This window comes from Lepisosteus platostomus, chromosome 24, assembly GCF_059453375.1.
Source record: "Lepisosteus platostomus isolate fLepPlt1 chromosome 24, fLepPlt1.hap1, whole genome shotgun sequence".
Taxonomy (NCBI): domain Eukaryota; kingdom Metazoa; phylum Chordata; class Actinopteri; order Semionotiformes; family Lepisosteidae; genus Lepisosteus; species Lepisosteus platostomus.
Genome location: NC_142634.1, coordinates 9,260,579 through 9,284,799, shown reverse-complemented (window position 1 = coordinate 9,284,799; position 24,221 = coordinate 9,260,579). Strand labels below are relative to the sequence as shown.

Here is a 24,221-nt window from a genome sequence, read left to right as displayed (position 1 = left end):
CATTTTGTAGAATTAATGGGCTGAAACTTGTCGTAATCTGAACAAGAACCTGGCAGTGCACTTTTTTTCCCCCCGTCACACACTGCGTAATGTTATCTCCAGTAGTCCTAATACAACAAAGTCTGGTAAACTGAGGCTTTGACACAGCTGCCTTCTCCAGTTTAGCTCAGGAGCTGTGCTGCATCTTCTCACTTTAATCCTGTTTGTTTGAGAAGACAGAACACTATTACTCTGATCTACCGAGTCCAGGCTCCCAGACTGACTTTCGTTTCCATTCGGGTGTAATAAGGGGGGACTTATTTAGTTAAGCAAACTGAGAGGGGTGTGTGTGTATGTGTTTGGGTATGTTTACCCAGGAAGTGGGGACATGGTTTCAATAAATTGTCCACGTAAACAGAATAACTCTTGACATTCGTACAATAGAAATGACTTTAAAATGCCAGATGGCATTTTCTTTTAGATCTAAAAATGGAAGAACTATTTGCTTTGGATCGGCTGTCGCCCCTTGTCAAGTTTCATTTTAGCGAAGTGTAGAAAAGTAAAAAAATGATAAGTGATAGAATGTGATGACAGGAAAAATTAATGATATAAGAGACAGTAAGCAGTCAACGCAAGGACAGAAGCACTTGTTTTTATGCTATAGAGAAGTAATAAAAAGCTTTCCATGACCTCTGAATAACTGAATAACTTTTGTTATTCCTGATTTAAAAAAAAAAACTTTTACCATGGAAGGGCAGGACATAATATATAATATACTCTTTTAACCTGAGTTAAATGGTTAAATATGAATGATATTTAACACCTGATGTAAATGAGGAATCTTGTTCATGATGGTTTCTAAAGGAAAAATGTAGAATGTGGAGCTCAAGCTTTGTTTTGAAATGCAATGATTTTAGATGTTCCTATAGTGGGAAACCCAGTCTGTACTCTGTAGCCCTGTGATGGAGGTGTATTATCAGGCAGAGTCCTGGGGTGGCTGGGGAGAGCTGTGAGAGAGGGTGCACCACAACACTGCTCGCAGGCTGGAGGATGGAGCTCTAATCGCACATGACAACGCTAGCTGGTGTGCCAGTCGGTACTCAGAATGGCTCAGTGTTTGTGCTGAGCTGGGATGTTCTCTGATAATGCTGTGGATTCTAGACCGCACAACATGCACACTGTCATGTGGCTGCTGGTAGCTAAAGGCATGCTGTCACCACAGCGAGTCCAGGCTTGGAGAGCTGAGAGGAGCATCAGGACATAGGAAGGGTTACAACTTTTGACCGTTTGACCCATCTTGGTTATTTGAGCTTGGTATCTTACTGATCTCCGCTTTTATTTCTCAAAGGATTCTGGGGATCCTGCTTCGACAGTATATCTGGGGAGTTTTTTTTCCCCCGACCTCCACAAAATTACATAAATGTTCCAGTTCCCTTGTATAAAGAAGGGCCTTGTGTTTTCAGGTCTTTAATGCACACGCTTTTGTCTCAGGGCCCCAGTTTCACTACTGGTCCTAAGCAGTACACTTGTTTGACATGGTCTTTATCTCTCAAGGCCTTAAATGATTGTACTGGTCTCCCTTTGTATTGTACTCTGTCGAGGACTGAAGAGATTCCTTTAACCTCCCTTAAACCAAAACGTTGGTTCAAGACCATGGGAATTAACCCCACTTTTTCTGTAGTGTGGTGACCTTTTAAATTGGGGTGCAGGCTCATGTCCAAAGTAGGGCAAGATGGTTCCCTTTTTCAAATTTCAAATAATGTCTTGCAGCCTGAAGCCAACACTCCGAGACTGCGAGTCAACCTGTGTCCTCTAATGCAAACCATACCTTCCCTAGACATGAAAGAGATGGTTCTGATCTATATTGTCTGCTTCCTGATGATTGGCACTCCTAGGCTTCATATAATCGCTAATGAAGAGTGCTCTCCTTATCTCCTCTAAAGTCACCGGGTATGCGCCATACTCTGTGCGCCAAAGTAAAAAAAACACAGGTTTGCTTAAAATCTGCAACCACTTCATCCGTTTAGCTCCAGAGTGAAAATGTAACTTCGTGGCTGTTATCACTGATTAAAAATTAACCAGTATGTTTGTTTCGTTGCAGTTGAAAGGAGTCAGAGCTTGCGTGTGTTAACTGGCTAAAATGACAGCCCCGCAGTTAATATTTGTGTCCCACATAGAGTTAAAGCCTTGTGGGGGGAAAAAACAGCTTTGTAAGCATTGCAAATAACAATACAGAACACGGCCTAATGGCTTCTGCAATCAGGGAAACGAGGCAACATGGATGCTACTGCTTTAAATGGGTGGTAGGCAGGAATGTGTGGCAGAGAGTAATTTGTTTTCCCACGCTGTTTATTTTCCTCGGCTAGCCAGTTTGAGATGAGAGCGCAGGCTGGCTGCGCTAGCCTAATACCTCCGAGTGGAGACAAATGGAAAGTGACACTTGTGTGTGTAGAATGGTATTTGTGGTGACGCTTCGACTACAGATAATAAAGTGTTCGCCCTGAGGTGATTTCGTTCAGCGAGCGCCCCCAATGAAACTCACTTACTCAGAGGGGGAGAGAGCGAGAGAGAGAGAGAAGGAGAGCAGAGAGAGGCTGAGAGAGCGAGCAAAGGGGCTGGGTTGATGGGGAGGGGGGACAGACAGAGAATGAAAAGAAAACCCCGACTCATCTGAAATGACATACGGAGTTAGTGGGAGAAATGTAAAATCGAGCAGGCAGGGAGACCGATGCTGGAGAAGGTATGGTATCCAGCCTGGGAGAGTCTCTTGTAGTTGAATACACTTAGGGAACGATAAATTTATTCGATAATTGTTCCAGGGAGGGCCCAATCAGGGAAAATCTGAATGTTAAGGGGGTGAGAATATTAGGCTTCTAATAATATCACTATGGTAAGATTTTTGTACCTGTGCCAGATTACCAATGACCCGCATGCAGATTGAACCAATCTTAGATGTAGCAAAACCAGTCCTGTAGCTGTCAGATTTTTATTAATCAGTCCCCAGCAATACTCACACACCCACTGTGAATGTGAATCTTATTCCAGAGTCTATAGATTTTTCTTTCCTAGGTTGTTTGTTGGCTTTGTTGATACAAATGACAGTAGCAATGCAGTAACCTGGAGATGATAAAAGATGTGGAATGCATGGCCAACATTTGATGAAATTTTCTGCAAAGCATGAAGATGCAACCACCAGAACCTGAGCAGTTCTGAATGAATTAAGTCCGTTTGTATCCTTTCACTCCGGGTTAATTATGATTGGGTGTTTCAGAAAAGAAATAATCTCAAAAGTAGAATGCACAAATAAAAAAACATAATCCTTAGCTCTGATGTGGTACTGCAATTGATCAGAATATAAATCGTTTTTTGTGTGATGTAGCACCTTTTTTTTCCTAAACAGATTTTCCATTCTGTACACTAATTCCATCTCAGAGGTTCCTGAAGAAGTGGTCCTTAAAAACAAAGGGATGTCTGCCCTGGCAGTATCCGAATGACACTACCTCAAGTTTTAGTTTTGGTATTGTAGAATCAGAAAATGAATTGATTTAATTATAAGGGAGATTTTAATAATGAAATTTAGGTTTCTGCGAATGCCAGGGCATTTACATTTTAATGATGAAATCCATTTTTGAAGTACTGCCATGAGTCCTTCTGCAGTGAATTTTTAAAATCAAATTGCGTTTGACTGTAAGGATCAGTATAATCAGGGAATTATTATACGGATTCAGTTCACTTTGTCCCTGTTTTTGAAATGCCTGTTGTGTTTTTTAATAATCTCTGACAGTATTTGTAGGGATCATTGATGAGGAGCTCTGAGCTCTGTTTGTTCCATGGTGTAAGGTAACTATGATTCTCTTTGCTTGCTTTTTTAATCCCAAATGGTCAGGGCTAAACATTTTGATTTATTGCTTTTATATAAATGACACACTTATTACTTCTTGGATAACATGGCCTGTAAGATAAAAATGAACATTCTGTCTGATCTCTGTGGAGTTGGCTCTGCATATCGTAGCTTTGCTGGATACCTTTTTTTCTTGCAGAGCTGAAAATATATGTTATTTGTGGGAAGAGTCTGCAACTGTTCATGTGCAATGTGCTCCCAGCAGTCAGAACATAGTGAAACAAGGCTGTGACATGTGAATCCAGGGTGAAATCCTTTCAGATACATATTTTGGTCTTTTTTTATCCTTTCAGAAGGTAAATGTATTTATTTCAGCAATTCATGACTGTTGTGATGGTGCCTCGGGGGGGATCAGGACAGATGCAGTTTCTCAGAGTGCTTGTGAATGTTCCCTACAGCTGCATCAACTAGGCCTTTATTTCGAGTTGCTGCACACAGTAAACCGTGCATTTGGGGAAAATGTGCCTAATTTTCATCTGCTTTCAATGTTCTGAACTGGAAAACAGAAAATGGGTACGTCGTGTATCTCAGAAGTTAATCACATTTTTCTTTGGCCTCCTGGCAGCTCTCAAGTGCACGCTAAATTAATTTAAAATAAAATCTCACACCATTTCCAGGCGAGGATGGCATTCATATTTACGAGGGAAGACTTCAAGACGCCGGTGTCCGGTAGAGTGAAGAGCTAAGAGCACACTCTTCCCAGGGCCTTGCTGACAGCGCGGTGCAGACACCCTGTCTGGTGCGTGCGTGTGTACTGGCGGAAACTGGTATCTTTGAGCTCTCGCCTGCCTTGCTCTGTGCTCCCACATTGCTAGGTGGCTGCGCTGGGCTGTGGTCAGTCAGGAGGACGATGCCCTACTTAGATTGGAGAGGCAGGGGCAACAGATGCTTTGGATCCAAAGCAGGGAGAAAAGGAGCCATTTCCCGAGAGCGTGAGAACCACAAGCCAGATCGTGAACACCCCCTCACCCTCCCTGCTATCACCTCACCTCAACTGATGCGTTGTGTGGCTTCCTGCCGCCTAGGCAGCACTGTGACATAGCACTGTCTCGTCTGCTGCAACATGCTGTGAGCCCAGCAGCCTTGCACAAAAATACCACACAGGTCAGATCAGGTGCAAGATCGCTCCCGCTTGTTTTTTTGTTGTTCTTTTAGGGTTTTTTTTTTAAGATCTAGTACGTGGGGAGGTTAAGATGAGCTATATCCACCTTTCACAGGGTCTCTCTCCCCTCCAAGAATCAGTCCAACCCCAGACCATTTCCTGGTTTACACTCATGCTTTCATTTGCAATCTGCATGCAAGTCAGTATTTTCCATGCGTTTGAGTTCAAGTGATTTGTTTTCTGAGCCTGTTGAAGGGATTACATTTGTACGTTGTAAGTTAATTGTGAATGTATCATGGGGAAGGAGCTTGTTAGTATCTGTTGTCATGCCCATGTACAGTGATTGGGGACTGAACTCTTATACCAAGGTCCCATCATTAAAGATCTCTTGGTATCATATGTAAGGGCAGAGGTAATAAGCCCTGGCGTTCTGTCTAAAATTTCTTCTTTCTCCATCTGCTCTGCTGTGTTGTGAGTGGGGCTGCAGGTGCGTTTGGCTACCAAGCAACTCCCAGGTGGGAGATGCACTTCAGGGCTAGATGAAGTGGGTCCCCTCCTATATATGAAGTGCTTTTGCAATGTCTTCCTTTGGAAATGAAGATGTCAGCCATGACGTTATCATAAATTGGACTGGCTTGCACTGAGCTGGAGATTGGCCCAGAGGATTGTTCTGTCTGCGTGTTGTTGAAGGCACTGCTCCACACAGTAAAGGACCATTTCTTCTTTCTGAGCCCTCAGCAGCTGAAACTCAGAAGAGCTGTGATTTACAAATCTCTAGAACAGCCCCCTCCTTTGCTGCTGCTTCTTGTAGAAGTTGGTGATCAACATTAGGCGGCCAGTCATGACCCTCACTCCAATATGGGCGTCTTTTGACAAGAATGCCAGCGCTCTGAAAACAATTGTCTTGTCTCATCCTGAATATTTCAGATTGTTGGAGGGTTCAAGTTTAGGGCAGACCGTAATGAGCCTTGTGTGATTGTTCTCTATCCCATCATAATGATAAATACATCATCTTTTTCTAAAAAAATGTTAGGCCAAGCCCCCATTTCCACCACCTAATCTTTGTCAATTTATATAAAAAGTATATATTTTGTAACACTTGCATTTAAAATGGAAGCAGGTTATTCTGTTAATATTCTGCTGTCTAAATGTTCCTCTTAATTGCTTGCTAATCGGGAAAGCACAAGGTAATGAAGGCTCAGATCTGCATTTAGGCTATGCCTGGACAGAACCATAATTTTTATGTGGGGAGACACTGTTTTGTTGATCAGAAGCAATATGGGCTGCCTTATGTGTCCTCTGATATTCTGGTGTTCCCCCAAAGAAGACTTTCTAGCAAATCATTTTTAATCAAGATTGAAATCCATGAATAAACATGATAGAATTTGTTTTTGATGCCATGCAGGTTGCCATGAACTCTCTAATTTGCTTTTAATTTATTAATACCGGTGAGTGTGAAGCCTGCGCATCTTGTATTCAAACGATAGCCCGCTGATTGTCAACTCGCAGATGGTACTCCACTTATGCTGGCAGGGAGCTCCTGTGGAGTACAAGGTCTATGATTGACTGACAGCTGAACAAGCAGGACACATCTATTTGTTGAATCTAGGAACTGGGACAGTGCTTGTCTTGACTGAGTTTCGGGGGGCCTTGTGGTCAGATCTGCCTAATGTAGCTGTGCTTTGCTTCTACAACAGTCAATTAAAGCTGTTGTGGTTAAACCAGAAAAGAAGCAGTGTTAATTGTAGAGGGCCTAAACAGCTGGCTCTATCTGGGTGCTATTGTATTGGCACAAATGGTTGTCACGGCGATTGAGGCCTAGCTTTAAACGCCCAACTGATCGGCCTGTGCCAGATGACACCTCCATTAACAACAAGGCAGGTATTGTTCGGGGTGCAATGCTACTGTGCTCTCTGCATTTGCATTCTTAGGCCTTTTGTGAACCTAAACACAGAAGAATGCAATAGATATCATAAAGCCTAATCTCATTAGGAGCCAGCAGTTTTCCCCTAAATAAGCAGGAGTCCTGCAGATTGAAAGACCTTAGAAGTAAGATGTCATCTGATCATCCAAAACTAAGCTCTTTGCAGTGCTGAAACTTTATTTCACCGATAAGATCTAAGAGAGTTTCACAAGAGCATTAATCTTTATTAACAGTCTGTCCTTATAAATACCCTTACGCTGTAAAAGTCATATCTGGATTTGACACTCCACAAACACTTGAGGATGAAATTCAAAGAAGTTGGTTTTGAAAGGCCAGGTCCCAGATTGTGCCCGATCAAAAATAAAATTCGGTTTTTCAAATCATCTCGGCTTTCTGGATAACATGACATTAAAATGCAATTCGTGCTTGATGCATTCTCAACAAAGGATAAAAAAAAAAGTTTTATCGGAGCAGTTTTCTAACTTGGTCTAGTAGTGCTGTAGCTAATGGAATAGATTATACAGGAGTTGAAAGTTTTTATCTAATGGTTTCTTCTGGAAGTCTTGAGAATTGTCAGAGCAATGTGGTAAGTGTTTAAATAGATAGCTGAAGTCCTATCCAATCTGCTGTTACTTTACCTTCATGATTCTCACCTCCTCTTTGTATAATATTTTTTGCATTTCAATACATTTCATCCATTCAAACCCCCACTAAAACACATTTACAGCACCCTAATTTACTGAACAGATTTTTTTCCTCTCCGCTTAGACACGGTGATGTGCTGGTTAGCAAACTGCTGGGGTTCTTTGCTTCCTTCCAGTAAAGTCAAAGGAAAATTAATTGCACCACACAGCCCCATTTTGTAGTTAATGACTAATGATTGTTGTTTGCTAGTAGACAAAGGGAAACTTCACTCACCCTTATCTGAGCCGGTCTGCCCAATATGTAGGACTTGCAAACTTTGCAATACACAGCTTATCACTGCAAGCTCAAAACTTCCATTCCTAAGAAACGGGTCTGAATTAAGGATTTCTGGTGCAGCCTTTGAAAGTGTAAGATAAAGTCATAATTCTCCCTTCATTTTTTTCTTCTGTAAATACCCTAAAATTGATAAGGTTTTGACGCATCAGAAATATCTAGGTCTAGGAAATGAGTTCTTTTGTGTTTTCTGCTACTTTAGCGTTTAGACCCCTTAATTCACTCCATTCTCTGAAGCACTGAGCGGTAGCCAGTCAGACTCTTAACCATTTGCTAAAGAGCAGCTCCTAATTCTTCCCTATTGATCAGATTTCAATTTCCCCTCTATTCCTATCTCCTTTCTTCCTCTGCTGCTCTCTGTTTTCTCCTGTTTCTTCCTCCTCTTTGCCTCAGCATCCTTCTCCCTCCCCACTCACTTACCCACTGTGCATACCACAGCTGCCTTTGATCACCGCAATTAGAAAGAGCCTTTTAAAAAGCACCGAAATTAATGGCTTCTTTTTTTCTATCCAAACCAGCCTTTTCCCTTTTCTTTCTTTGTTTCTTCCCCCCCCTCTCTCTTCACTTTCCCCTCTCGTTATCTGTCTCCTGAAATTAGTTCATCAGAATTCAGCGTGTGTCAGCGGCTAATTAGCAGAGTGTTAATTGAGTATTCAGGATCATGCCACCCCAAGGACAGCGAAGCCCGCATGAAGGAGATTGCAGCTGTGAGCTCTTAGCAATTCAAAGGTTGCCCTTTATTTCATGGATGGGATGGGGGGGGGTAGGTAGAGTACAGGTTATTGCCCCCCCTTCACACACCCCCACCCCCCTGTTGTCCCCACTATGCTGAGGGAGGTAGTTAAGGAGGCTGCCTAAGTGCTGGAGGATTTGGGGGTGGGGCTGGGAATTTGTAAATCTTTGTCTCCCAACCAGAAGATCTCAAAGATCCTCCTGTCCAGTAGCATAATCTTTCCACCTTCTCAACTGTGGTGTTGATGGATGACATTAACCTGTTACATCTGCTGGCCCTGCTACTGCATTTAGGGGGCGCTGTGCTATTCCAGATTAAGGTCTGAATGCCCCCCCCCCCCCCGTGCCTCAGATTATTGTACATAGAACATTGAAGAGACCACCCCAGAATGGAGCTGGAAAAGGTGCAGCTTTCTCCATGATTCTGCAGCACATTCGGCTTGCGTTAAAGAGTATTTTGCCTTTCCAGCTTTCACCAATGTTGAATTTCCTGATTGCATTAATAAGCTTAACGACCAGCAGCTACAGCAATTTCGGATTAATAATTCCTTGCTTTTTGTTTAGCACTTTACATACAGGAGAGGCCCCACTTCATCCACTGCTGAAGTGCAGCTGCCATCATTGTGCCAGCTGGCCCACTATACAGCAGAGCAGGCAGAGGAGAGACATTTTCACCAATTGAGCTAATTACTAAAAACATTTAACCCTTAGCTTTCAAAAGTTTTTAGTTACTGTATTCCCTTTTGCTAGAGCAACCTTTTTTGCTAGAGCTGAAATTGTGTTTTTTGTGTCAGTCAATTTATGATTGATTAATCTAATAATTTAAAGATAAATGTATTTTTTGTGGCTGTTGTCTTTAACATGTTACATCAGCCTCAGGTATAGAGTTGTGTCTCTGCTGCTCTGTTACACATCAGCTAAAATGTCTTGTCTCGCGTGGAGAGTTCAATATTATCATTAAGTAATTAAGTAATGGCCGCTTAATAAGTCTCTTGCCAGTGCTGTGTTGCAAATTTTTCTACCTTATAGACCTGTATCATCGCGTCTAAAGTTACTGGGTGAAACAACTGAATAGCATTGCCAGTCAAACAGATGGCACAGCCTGGGACAGGTACAATAGCGAAGTAGAGAGAGCGAGAAGGAGCTCTGTATTCTGATTCTGGAGCTGCAGAAATGGAAAAACCAGCAGAAGAAGGAATCGCAAACAACTGAGACTTAATTTGACTTTTTTTTTCCTGCCACCAGTGCCACTCTGGGGCCCTAATAACATCAAACCTTTGTGGAGCAGAGATGGTTTTATGGCGCTGAAAGGACTCTAATCCCCGTGACCCATGAAGTGTGAAACCCTTTGAAGCCAGGTTGCTGTTTGAAGCTTTAAATGTTTACAAATGGCAAGAGAGACTGAGAGATTGCAAAGTGCAACAATTGACGCAAGTACTGTAGTTAAAATTTGTGGTTGGTAAAAACATTTTTTTAAAATATTTTAATGAATTGAGCATTTCCTTGTGTTGGTTGTGTGATTGCGAAGTATAAAAAAGAGCATGAACTAGTATAATAAAAGTATAGAGTATAAGAAAATACTACAGCGGCAGTTGACCAAAGATATTTTATCCCAAAGATTTAGATAAAATTTGTCATCGCTGCAACCTAGAATAACCTAGCATTGTGCTGTGCTATTAACCAGCTTCTGAGCATAAAATTAAAAGGATAGTATCTGGAAAATCTCTCTGTGGTTTCTATCTGATTGGTTTCTTTGTTTCTGAGTTGTTATTATCATGTTGTAATTGTATACACTCCTTGCTGGCTAGTGTGCTGTAATAAGATGGAGATGGTTGTTCAGCACCATTTCAATGAAGTGCCAACTTCTATTTTCACAAAAATCCTGTAGTTTTTAGTCTTTATCTTTAGTAGGTCTTTTGTATCTTCTGTACCATGCAGACGGTCAGGGATGATGTTTGGCAAACGGTACCAAAACAATCCATTGCAAAAAATCTGTATTTGATATCCATTCAAGTGCTATGATAGATTGCATAAAGTCAGCAATGTGGTGATTTGCTTATTCCCCTGAGAATTTTCTCCACTTTTATTGGAATATGTGTGCTATGCTGGAATAGGCTGTAAGTGTTTGAGAGGATAAGAGCAATAATGTTCTCCTGGGTGCCCTTTTCAGAACATGCATGATGTATGCTCCTAGGACAGCCCTTTGGCATGGCAGGCTAGCAGAGTGGTCTTGCAGCTCTTGGGTCCTGTATTCTGTTCTAGTCTGCAGTACCGTCTATGTGGAGTTTCCTTGATCTCCCCCAAGTGTGTGTTGGTTTTATCCAGGTCGTCCATTTTCAACCATCTTCCAAAACCGTACATAGGCCTCGCTAAACTGTCGGTTGTGAGTGCTTGTGAGAGGGTGCCTTGTGATGGGCTGCGTCTTGTCCAGGTGTAGTGCTGCCTTCTGCCCTACGCTCTGTGTTTTCTGTGACCCTCACCAGGAATAAGTGGCTTTCTGATGATAGATGTTGAACTTGCTCCTTGAAATATGACAGTTATGCTTGGCTTTCATGGAGACCGATGTGTTGTAACCCTCATTATCATAATACTCATACTTATAGAGTATTATGACACCAGTAAGATGACATTAAATATCTGAATACACTTAGCGCAGTTCTCAGGAGCAGTAGGACTTGTACAACTCCACCTATGAGGCTATGCTATGAGCAGCACCAACCAGACCACTTTCTTGTTTTTCTCTAGCTACCCAAGAGTGGTTCTGCTTTGACGTCAGAGCTCTCTGTTTTTAATAATAATATTAGTATTCATAATAATTCCTGGCATTCCAGCTATTATATACCAACAGCCCCATTACTCAGCAGATAAGATGCAGTGAGAAATTACTTCAGGGTTGAATTAAGGAGAAATCTTTAGTCTGAACTGTACAGAAGTGTAATGTAGCCAGAACTCTGGAGTTAACACCCCCTACCCTTTTGAAAAGTGCTGTGGCATATAATGCCCTTTAATCACTTAATCAGGATCTCTTTTTAGGGCCTCTTCTCAACCAAAGCATGGCACCCACTACACAGTCACTGTCACTGGTGCAGTGGTTTGGACACACAGTAGTCTTTATAGAAGAGCACCACCTACTGGTCCACTATCACAACTTATAGCAAGAACCTGATTTTCCTTAGTCATCTCCCACCTTCCTACTGACCAGGCCCAGCCTTTATTTGCTTCTGAGATTTACCGGATACCTTTACCAGGTAGTAATGTTTTTTGTGTGTTAGAAATGCGACTGCACTTGGCGCCACAGGGACAGACAGCAAAATGACTCGGTGCTTCTTCTCCCATTTAAACACCCAATTTATTTCCTTTATGAGATAGATCTGGTAGATTTAATCATTTTCACAGTTGGAGGCTCATTGGATACTCGAAATAAACTCTGAGCGGGGATGTAAATGGGAACAACAAATGAGTTCTGACTGTGTGGCGATGGAGGCTCTTTAAAAATGCCTTTTGTTACAGCAAACGAAATGAAGAGTTTTTACTTTTCCCCCTCTACTCGTGTGCTCTCTCTCTTCTTATTCTCCAGGTTGCAATGGCTTTTGCTGACTGCGTTGTTATCGCAGTTAATTTCGGCACTTTTTTGTTCATCTGTAAAATTGCATAAAAGTGTCATTTTTGGGGGGTGCTGGTAATTTACAGCCGTTGATTTATTGCTTGTAAATGGAGTGCTTTTCTTTTTTCTTTTCTTTTTTTTTGTAGCGGTGAGCTAAGTAGCCATGAAATTGCCTGAATAATGTAGTTTAAATCCAATCTCGACGAGCCCCTTTGCCTCCCCCACACTGGCACACTATGGGCCCTTAGAGATTGCCGTTTCCCTGCGCTGTTTTTTTTTCAAGCTAGTTAAGCCCTGGCTTTCTAAATAAGGGGCGATACGGGTCTGTGACCTGGTTTTATCACTTAGGAATTGAATTTTGAAGTCAGGGCAGCTTCAAAAACTATTATCCACCCTGCTCAGAAATGGACATAGTGGCAGAGCCATTGAAGATGCAAACTGGTAACCAGTGCATCAAAAACTGCGATTGAGATGAGCCATTTTCTTTTCCTCACAGCAGAATCATATTGGTGCATGAGGTCCATCTGGTTGTTTTTTTTTTTTTTTTGGACTACTTGGATATAGAGAATCTTGTTGCCCTTACTTTTTTTAAAGAAAAATGTTAAAAATCTCACATGCTCATTTAAAAAAAAATGTTGATCAGAAATGAGAGACGTTTAATACAGGAATTGTGTTACAGGCATCTCCATTGACACTAGCTGCAATATTAAACACTTGACCTAAAAAGTATTTACACATTTTCTGCTTACTGCTTAATGAACAGATTTCTTTTGAAGAACAACAGAGTCTAGAATAATGTGACAATTTTTTTATTTTTGAGGAATGTTCTACTCTGACAGGCTGAAAGATCTTAACCTTTTTAGTTTTGAACAGAGGAAGTGGACTTCTTCAGAATGAACAGCAAAGCACAAACCAGAGGACACTTGTGGAAATGTCTTGTTGTTGAAACTGATACTCTGGCTTCTTTCAAGAAAGCTTGGGATGAGATCCTTTAGTCACTAACATCCAAACAAGCTAAATGGGGCCAAAAAGTCTCCTTTCATTTGGAATCATTCTTGTGTTCTTATTTGTTACACAAAAATGAGTTGCAGGGCTTGGTAGTTGTTTGGATATTGGTACATGGACACATCCACATGATCATGGTTTTAACTAGGGTTAAGCTGCTTTTGTGGGCAGTTTTTGTATTACTGTCGTGTATCTCCCTGTGATTTCATTGAAAGAGTAACTGGCCATGTGATGACGGTGATAATCCTACATATCTCAATTGACCCAAAGCATAAAAAAAAAGTTATCCTCTTGATTTCCCAGGGTATCTCAATTTTGTTCTTAAAAAAAAAAGTCTGAATTAATTTTACAAAGCACTGATTTAACAGTGCCTGAGGTACAGTCATCTACGGAATGAGATTTTAAAGAGCTGCAGATGTCTAGGGATGAGAAACCAGGGAACTTCAGCAAGAAAGGAAAAAAAAGGAATAGATTTAGGAAACTTAATTTTACACAAATCTTCAGAATGGTAGTTTGTTATTCTAAACATTTTCTTTGTCACCAACCTTGTAGATACTGCAACAATGATCTTGGTACCTGTTCACAAAACGTGCTCATCTTAATTAAGAATATACCCCTATACATAGGAATAAACATAGGGTGCTAATATTCTGGGTTCATCAAGGTTATGCCTAGTTTCAGCCAAAATCCCTGGCATGTGTTTGGTATATTTGGAGTGCTGTCTGCTGCATGCAATTTCAATTCATTTTGGGTTGCAATTTAAAAATGTTTTTTCAAGCAGTGCATTTGTGATGCATGCTACCAGCACTGGATTTTTACTCTGAGCATCCAAGATATGACCATTGAGCAAAATCTTCATGGCTAGGAATGAAAGAGATCCTCCTGCTGGATACAACTCTAGGGATCTCAGTGTGACTCATCCAAACACTACAAATAAAGGCTGTTTTTGTGTTTGCCTTGTAGGTGAGCTAGCAGCCCCCATGCATTCACCCCGGTATCCCAGCCCAGCTGAGCTCGACGCTTACGCACAGAAGACTGCCAACAGCCCGCTGTCCATCAAGATCTTCCCCACTAATATCAGGGTACCACAGCACAAGCACCTTAACCGAACTGTCAATGGCTACGACACCACTGGTCAGCGCTACAGTCCCTACCCTCACCTTCACACGGGGGGCTACCAAGGCCTGCTGGCCATTGTCAGGGCTGCCTCCGCCCCCACAGTCAAAGGTGTGGTCAAGAACTCTGAGGGCAAGCGGACTAAGCTATCCCCGGCCCAAATTGCGGTGGCTCCTTACCCGCCACCCAGTAGCAGCACTTTAGCCCATGGCCATGGGCAGATACCGTACCACACAGGACCGCCCAAACCTCCTGAAGCCCCCACGTTGTCTGTGCCCCCGAACGTCACGGTAGCCGCTTCGGTGATCCCCATAGCGGGAGGCCGAGGTCTGGCTTTGCCCCCCCAGTCCAATCTCCCCTCCATTCAGAGCATCATCTACCAGATCAACCAACACTGCCAGGCCCAGGCCCTGCAGCAGGTCTGCCCAGGGGTGGTGGTGGCGGCGGCGGCGGCGGCGGCAACATCGGCGAACCCCAGCCCCGCCAAGCAGTCGGCGGTGGCGGCGGCGGCCGCCTCTTCGAACTCCTCCTCCAACGGCTTTGCCGCCGGCTTGGCGCCTCAAGGCAGCCTGGCCTACACGGGTGCCATGCTGCCCGCCCAGGGGGCGGAGATAGCCAAAGCCGGGACGGCCTACATGGACAGTATGGATTACCTCCTCTGGCAGCAGAAGCAGCAGCAGCAGCAGCAGCAGCAGCAGCAGGCTGCGCTACGGATGTACAGCGCTGGGAGCAGCAGCGGGGGGGGCATCAGTAAGTCTCCAGAAACGTGCGTGCCAGGGGGCGCGGGAGGGGTGGTGGCGGGCGGCGCCCAGGTGTCCTCCAGGCCTTACGTGCTCACGGCCAGCGCCGGCGGGCTGGACAAAGTCAGCTCCTCCCCGCTGAACTGCGCCGGCATGCACGGCAACTTCTCGGTGGGACAGTACTTTGCGCCCCCCTGGAACAGCGTGCTGGTGACCCCCGACAGCGACTGCTACAACCCCCAGGACCTGGCCGGGGTCAACACAGGTGGCGCGGGGGCAGGACACAGGGAGCTCGGGTTCCCCCATCACCACCATCACCATCACCACCACCACCACCACCACCACCCCCACCCCCCGGTGGACAGTGGCGGGGGTCTGTGCTGCAGCCTGCCCAGCAAAAGCCTCTGCAACACCTCCATCCTGAGCAGCAGCCTGCAGTCCCTGGAGTACCTGATCAATGACATCCACCCCCCCTGCATCAAGGAGCAGATGCTGGGGAAAGGCTATGAGACGGTATCCGTACCCCGGCTGTTGGACCACCAGCACGCACACATCCGGCTACCGGTTTATAGATAAAACCCCCGCGAACAATGTCAAGAGTGAAAAGAATTAACAAAAAAAAAAGAGGAGATCTTTATTATATATAAATATCTATAGATATATATAAATGTGATTGGCACTGCTTTAAATGAACCGAAGGGCGATGACGGTCTGGGCTTGTTGTGTTATTGAAGCACCCCTGAAAAAGCCAGTGTGCTAGCTGTAGAGGGCAAAGGTTAAAGGTGAAAATGCCATGCAGGGTGGGGTGGGAGGGGGGGGCGGGGTTTTGGGGCAGGCGAACGGAATTCGTGCGGAAAGCCTGAATAACTGGTATTTGCCAACAGGTATTTGTGTGCTGTTTTTTGGGGGGGGTGCGGGAGGGGGGTGTTTTCATTCCATTTTATTTTATCCATCTTGTGACAGGATATGAATCTTGATATGACATGCACACGACCCCTCTCCCCAACCCCCATGCTACCCCCAAAAAGCCTGATCACTTGCTCCAACCTTGGTTCCCCCCAATTGGGAATGGCAGTGAATACAGGCTTCTCTCCAAAACAAAAAATGTTGGAATTAGAAAGTAGAAGGATCAATGCTATGGAATGACATGACAAGCTCTTTAAGAAAATAATGTTTCAATTGCACTGCTTGGAGTATAGAAGCTAGTCAGCAGAAGGGATGGGGTTTGGGGTGATCTGGATTAAATCTATTTAATAAGAAACTTGAAAACTTGAACCTGTTATTTTTTTGTTGCCGTTTTATATATTTTAGGTTAATATAAGACATGCGTTGGCTGCTAAGGGGAATACACATCTTTATTTCTTATTGCTTAGTTTTGAAGTTTAGTTTTTTTTTCTCCTTTTGTTGTGTATTTTTTTTTTGGGTTGCATTCTCCAGCTGTCCGCGGCTCCTCCTGGATGAAACGTGAGGCCTCTGCTGCTTTGGTGCTGTAAGAACAGCCAGTCTTTGACATGTTGGGAGATGCTGTGAAAGCAAAACAATGGAAGCAGAACAAGCAAAAACGACAACAACAACAACAACAAAAAAATTCAGATGCGTTGCGAATATAGAATGTCTGTCTGTTTTGGAGGTCCTCTCAACCTGCCTTTGTCCTATTGGTTTCAACAGTTCCCCAGGCTTGGTTTGGTGCGTTATGTGTGATTTAAGGGTCACGTCCCTCAAAACTATCAGCTGCTGAGAAATCATGGTTTTTAAAGTCCTGAAAAAGAAACTCTTGTGTGGCTGTGGATGGGCTGGTGGATTTTGCTATGCCGTTATGTAGAAACTGGTGGTGATGGGTATAGAGGGGGCTCGGATTAAATCCGATCTGAAGTGCACAAAAATAGGAATTTCACACTACGGGGCAGGATGGAGCTCAATTCCAGTAAGAACAGCGTGAATCGGATAAGGAAATGCAACCTTTGATCCCAGCTGTGAAGGAGCTGAGCAGAGATGTCTTGCAAACTCTCATGACTGTCCCTCTGATTGCCTTCAGCTCTGTCTGTGAGTCGCGAATTGGTGTGAGAGAGGGCTTAATCTTCCAGTGATATCAAATCAAGATTGAAATCCAGGATCAGATCTTAATCCAGCGCCACCCACGAGATCTGTCATAGAGAAAAGGCAGGCTAACAAAGTACAAGCTAGTGTATGGGGCTTGCATACTGATGTGGAATACCTAAAACTCTTCACTTTTCTCTTTGGTTTGGAGAATAAAAACCCAATCCTGTGGCTTTTTGGACTGTAGCTGAAAAGGCAAGGTAGTGTTCTGGTGTGGCACTCATTTCACTTTTCTTTTGTAACATACAGCCAGTAGAAATATAATTGTTTTCATGCTGTGATATGCTGGATGTAGTACTGCATTCTTGTTCTGGTTAAAAGGTCTTTAGCACTTAGCTGAAAAAAGAAACAGTGCAGGTCTTTAATGAAGATGCAGCCCTTCCAAGTGAATGTACTGTATTTTTGTTAAGTCCATTGCCTTGATTCCTGCAATTGGAGGAAGGACAATTTGAAAAAAATCACCACTTATACCCAAATGATCAGATTTAGAATGTGTACATGCTGTAGGTTTGTACCACCGTTACCCTCCCTAACTAAGTTATCCCCATAAACTAATATACATTTATATCAACCTGGTGAAAGCTTTTTCAGAAAAATATTGGCAGCAGACAATATACTGTATATTCCAAAAAGTGCAATTATTGTGACTGAACTGCCACTTACCTCAGCTTTCATCAGAAAGCTCTAACATACTTTATACAAACATTTATGACAGAAACTAGTTTTTGTGAAGCTGCCACAGATACAATGTAATATTCCTCCTTTTTGTTGCTTTAAGGAACACTGTGTAGTGTGCTGATTAAGGGGACATTTTTGGTGAAATATTGTGCATCGGGAACTATTTTTTCCCGATTTTGGATTATCCTGAGTGTTAGTGAGACTGGGATTGTAGAATAATGTTATTGCAGTGAGCTGAAAACCCTTGGAAATCAAATATTTTCATATAATGTTTCACAGTCAACAAAGACATTGATGCTTTCAGGCATAACTGTGAGTGTGTTGTGTGTGTGTTGAATATATGACTTCATAAAGATTTTGTTTTATTACTTTGCCTTAGAGACCGAAACCATCTTATTACCTTACTACTCCATTATAAAACCAATAATACTGGCATCACAGAAATCTGTACAATTAAAGTATGTCTTCTCCACCCGCTGTTCTTAGCCCAAATGCTGTAATAAGAAGATTTTACTGATGATTTTGCAACACCATGGCAAAACCAGAATCGCTGAAAATAATTAATTGAGGCATATTTCATTTTCTTTTTCATTTTATCTGTGCAGTCGTCTTAATTTGCTTTTGGTAAAATGGATGTCCCTGCTAGAAAAGAGAGCCTCCAAACAATTTGCTAAAGCAGCAATTTGAATTAAAGCAAAATTGCAGTGTGTCATGAGTTTCAGTTCTAAAGGGGGCTGTGGTAAGCCCTTTAGCACTGTTAATAAAAGGCTACCTTATTGATAAATTTTAAGATTGACAGATGTTGAGTCATGCATGCATAACCCCATGGTTTTTCATTAGAATTTATTTGAAAGAGAAACCCTTGTCTGCACTCAACCTAATCAACCTAAAGCATGGTTAATCTCTTTAAAGAGGTCTTTCACTTCATTCAGTATATTAATTTCTTTTTTTTAAAAAAAAAAGGAACGCAACTGAGTCAAGTACAAACATTATTTAAGTCTCTCTTAAATTAAAGGCTAACTGCTTGTTCAGTATTCAATACAAATGCGTTCTTTTCCATAAGACATCTCCATAAGACCCTTAAGATTTTATTTAACTATTTTCATCCGTCTCCGGGGCTGCCGAGGAAAAACCTTTTGGACGAAGAGCTCGTATATAGCTCTCAAGGAACAAGACGATTTTGACTAATTGCTTACCAGAAAGGGCTTCTTCTGCTGTCGGTTACATAGGAAATGAAATGGGCTTCCAGTTTGCATCCACTGGGTTGCTTGCTGTTATGTTCCATATTGCTTGCATAATACCTCAATATGCAATGCATGTAGATTTGCAAAGGGAAAAAGGATGCATCTAAAATAATTTCTGGTAAAAAAATACAAAGAAGGTTTAGCTGTAGGCCACTGATCTGTGAGTATCCAATCTGATGGACACAAAGTACCTCTTTTGATTGAGAATGCCTTTCTTAAAATATCCATATTTGGATACATGATTTCTAAGGCTGAATTTATATTTATAAAAAGCTTGACAGTGATCCTGGGCATTTTAAAAATGCTATAGAATAGTTTCCCGTTTCTTGTGTATTTTCTAAATCACAGATCAGAAGAGATTATTTTGTAAAAACAATTGTGAATGTTTTTTAGGTAACTGAGATTGAAAACAACCAAAGAACGTAGAAGGGATTTTAATTCTCGTCCCTGAATTGTACCTTCTGATTAAAACCAAACAGTAGGCCTCTGCCTCGAGATTAAATTACCACAACTTTCAATTCAGACTAGAGAGCTGTCTGTTGGATGAGAGGGTGAAACGTGCCACTTTCATAAACCCTGTTTCAGATGTTTATATCCTTTTGGAAAATCTCCCCTCTTTTTCCTCTGCCGTTCCTTTCATCTCCATCTCCTTGCCTTTATATTTCATCTCTGTCCCCTTTCTCATAGCCAGTAAAGAAGCCTTGGATGAAGTAGGCTTTGGGCTGGAAGTCCAGTACTGGGTCTCTTTCCTGCTGTGCACTGCTGTCATTGCTGAGTGGGTTGTGACCTTTTCTGTTTGCAGCGGTCAGCTTTTCAAGTAAGTTTTTAGCAATGGCCTTAAACTTTGGGTAGGTGGGTTGGGGGAAGGGAAAAAAGGGGTCCCTCTAAAAAAAAAAGGACAAGCTGAATGCTTTTTTCCCCCCATTTTAAAAATGTCCTGCTTGTGGACGAATTCATGAAATGTTATCTACCTCTAGGCCCCTAACCTTGATCAGTCTTTGTCTTTTTTTGTTTTCCTGAAGCTTTTTTCTGTCTTGCGTTACACTGGAGGGCTAACTTGGAGGCTGGAGCCTTTGTTTGCAGTGCATTGAGTGATCCATGCCCTCAATTTTGAAGGGGACAGAAGGGAGGAGGCCTTTCTGAGAGAGGCAGAGACTTCATGCAGTCTGTGGGAGACTCCATGTTCTCTATACTGTGGCTGTTGGTGGCGGCGGCGGTGGTGGTGGTGGGGGGTAGGTTTTATTCCGCCCACCTTGACCCTAACCTTTCTAGCGCTGCAAGCCGAGTCCTGACCTGACAATGGGCTGGCTGCCCACATTAGGATAATAGTATTAAATTCCAAATAGATTCTGCTCAGAGCTTCACTCATCCACTCGAGGCTTTCTCAGCTGCTGAAACGCAGTGGCATATGGTGTGTCATTATCTGAGCCCCCCCTCTGTAGGCCAGTGCAGTGGAAAGACTTAATACTTAAACAAACTGCAATGCTGAGTTTTGGGATGAGTGTTTACCCAGGACTGTGCTCATCAGGTTCTTGCCCCAGAACTTTTAAACCCTCTTTTAGAAGCAGAGCTTTCAATTTCTGTGTTTGTACAGGCATATGATGGAACAGAAAGTTTTTTTTTAATGCACATGTATTAATTAGTGGCTAATTCATACATTTTGTACATCTTTCTTGTAGGGCAGGTTAAAATGCCCTTACTGGAATAAAGAGAGTATGCTGTCTGTTAAAAATCAGGATAATTGCCGAGTTGCTTTTGTCACTTCTAATCCCACAGCCAGTTACTCTGTTCCATCTAGACCAATCTCCCTGAGGCAGAGTGAACTGGGCCACACTGTCCTCTAAAGTTTAAACTGTGAAGCTAGCAAGTGGTGCTCCGCACTCCCAAAGTTAGCATCCCTGTCTCTCACTAAACCTAAAAATCCCAAGAAAGTCTGCTGAACGGTATGAAAAAAATAGCCACAGTGAAGCCCACAAGGATTGTAAAAAGGTTTGATTGTGATACTTCAAGTGAACAGGACGTTTAGTTTTAAGCTCTTGACAACAGTTGCCCATCAGGCCCACTCAACAAAGTTCATTGTTCCTGCTCCAGTTGACAACAGTGCTCTCAGTGCCTACAGGGCCCAGAGTCAGGGACTATCATAAAGCAAACAGCAGGCTTCTCTCAGGGCCTACAGGAAAGGAGTGTGCATCTGAGGGTGAAATTAATGAGAGGAGGGAGGGAGTTGTTTGTGTAAGATCACCAATGCTGTTTTGGTCCCTGGTGAATGAAAGCTACCCACAGATATCCATTATGTGTAGGTTGCCGTGGGGACGGCATAGCTGACATTTTGCTGATGTTTTTATTTTTTGTTGTTACCTCCTTGCAATCATTTGTTTTTGCTCCTAACTTTTTTTTGACAGATTTTTCAATCAGGACACTATAAAAGGCTACTTTTAAAGTAGAACAACCCATTGCCAAAGTATTTAAATAGTGAATCTATTTGGCTTGAGTGCCAGGCTTGTATTGGTCATTTTTTGGTTCCATAGCAAGAGTTTAACAATATACTTCTATGACAGTTTTGAATTTATCTGTGTATTCAAGTTTATTGGTGATTTATTTTTCTGTCCAAACCAATCCAAGCTATTTTACAAAAGTGTGGTTAAAAAGCACTAAAATTCTTACTTGTTAAAGTTGTCATAATGGTGAAAACTGGTTCCAGCTGCATCTAAAGGTATTTTAAACCTTTTCTTGCTTTAAATTTGAAGCAATTTCAGAAGCCAATGCCCTCTAGTGTCAGAATAGGAAGAAGAATCAGAATTACTGTATATTCCTCTTTCTTTGCTTTTTTTTGTCCCCATACCCCCACACCTCGTTTACCAGTCAATTTTATTCCTTTTCCATTCCACTCCTTCAATCTGTATTTCTCCGTGGCTTTTCCGTTTCCTATTTCAGCATGGCGTGAGTGTTTTCCATGGCCAGCCTCCTATTTGTTTATCCCCTCCAGCCCCTGGGAGCGACACTAATCAGCTTTCTCCGAGACCTCAGCGCGCACACATTCCTCTCAGCTAGTTTTATCAACATTTCAAGGGCACACAGAAGAAAGATTGAGAGAATCCTCAGAGGCCAATACAAAAAGAGAGATATAATGTCGGTGGCGGGGGGGGTGCTGTCTTATTAGCAGTGTTTCTTGCACCCAGTTTTCATCTCCTGTTTGCGTGAGAAAGATGGGGAAAGGGCCCTCAGAGGGCCCCACTGTATTTGTAGTTTCCAACTGGCAGGTACATTTATATATCAAGGTTTCTCTTCTTTGTAACCCACAGCTAAAGATGGCTGCAGTATGACCTCCCCAAGAACTTTCAGCCTTTAGTATGAAATTACCAGCCCTTTGATTATGTCTGTGGTTATCAGAGGCATTTTTAATATACCCTTCTAAAAGATTTTCAAGATTTCACGCACAGTGGAGTCTGACCAAGGTGTTGCCAAGCTTTCAAATTTGTGCGTTTCAGTCTTGCAGAAGGAGATATGAAACTTTGAAAGACTAGCTGGAAAATGTGTTTTTTTTTAGGCATGCTAGACATTGTTTTTTCCCCCGGTGTCCCAAGTTGTCGTCACACGCAAGCCTGGAGTGTGTGTGTGTGCTTAGACAATAGGGAGGTGAGACAGAATGGAAACTGTGAAAGGAATAGTATTCACCGTTCTGTCTGGTGAGTGGGGGGGGGAAACCTGGGTAGAAGTCAAAAGTTGTGAGTTTGCGTCCTCCAAGGCTATCCTTGAAGAGAGAGCAGGCCTCGCCTGGCAGATTGGCCGCGCGTTGTGAATAAACAGCAGTAATGCGATAACACGTTTCTAACAAAACAAGCCGCTGCTTATTTCCTCAGAGAACACAGGCACGGCCTTCGGAAGAATTTTCCGAGTCTGTTTGTGTTTGTCTCGGAAAGATGGATACGTCTTTGTGGAACGCTGGAGACAAACAGGCCTTGAGTTTAGCGCGGGCACACGAAAAAAAAAAACACTAAACACAGAGAAGATGGGCGAAAGGGGGCGAATGAAAGGCCATTTTGTGTGGCGAAAAAAAAAAAACAAGGCCAGCTGCTCTCTCTGTGGAGATCAGCAGTTCCTGGTTGGCCCTGTTGTGGACAACAGGGATGCTGTCCCTCTGGTGAGCGAACACTAACACTTCAACCTGTGTTTGTGGCGGGACTGGAATCAAGCCCTGGCTCAGCAGCACACTTGTCACACTGAAATTACAATATTTCCTGTCACTGCTTTATAATGCCAGCACAGACAGAGCACTGTGAAAACTGCCACAGAACTAGCTAGTGTTTGTGTTATTTTAATATTCAGAGCGGTTTTTGCCTGTTAAGAAGAGTGATGGCTGTATAGCGTTTATCTGCTCGTACGGAGGACATTTCCATTTGAAAATGAATTAGGACACCAAACCGATGCTTTACCCTTGATGTCAGCGATTTGAAAGGGAACTTTTTTAGATAGTAACATTTCTTTTTTCCATAAAGTTTCTCCTTTTTGATGCTGATGACAGATCCCTTGGTGGCCCTTGTTCGGGAAATTTTCACTCCTTGTGTTGTCACTGCAATGGAGATATTCTCTTTTTTTTCAACTGAATTTCAACCCCTGGAGAAATACTGAGTGAGTGTTTTTGAGAGGCAATCAGAGCATTTGATAAAATATGTTAATTACTGTTATGTGGCCTGACAAGGAAATGTAGATATGCACGCGTTACAGACACACTGACTCGGTGCTGTTGCAGACAAATGATTCCCTGCAGGCTGGGCATTCGCTTTATTCCTAGTAAAATGTACTACCTTGACATTAAACATTGCTGTTGTCTCTGTCACATTTCTTCTGAGGTGTAAAAAGCTTACAAAATCTTTTTTTTTGTTGTTGTTGCTCAGAACATACTCTGACATACTGTTACTTGAAAAGCATTCCAGCAGACTACTTGGGATACCAGACTTTTTTTATTGTGTTATCGCAGTGTAAAGGAGTACAGCCCTCCAGTTCAAGGTATTGTAAAGGCCCTTCTGGAAATTTGTTTTTTACTGATGCACTGGAAAATGTTTTGTATTTGGTCATTTTAGATCTCACTTGTTTTGTCGCTTACCTTTAATTTTTCGGTTT

At 42.6% G+C, this 24,221-nt stretch overlaps 1 protein-coding gene across 2 annotated transcripts in view; it reads left to right on the top strand.

Annotated features, from left to right (window-relative positions):
- fam222aa (family with sequence similarity 222 member Aa) overlaps positions 1 to 18,328 on the top strand; it is a 66,337-nt gene extending 48,009 nt beyond the window's left edge. For both annotated transcript variants that reach the window (XM_088618529.1, XM_088618530.1), the window contains exon 3: positions 14,189 to 18,328. In XM_088618529.1, coding sequence (XP_088474655.1) covers positions 14,189 to 15,657 — 1,469 coding nt within the window. In that variant the 3' untranslated portion in view covers positions 15,658 to 18,328. The remainder of the gene's footprint in view (positions 1 to 14,188) is intronic.
- Positions 18,329 to 24,221: the final 5,893 nt, after the last annotated feature.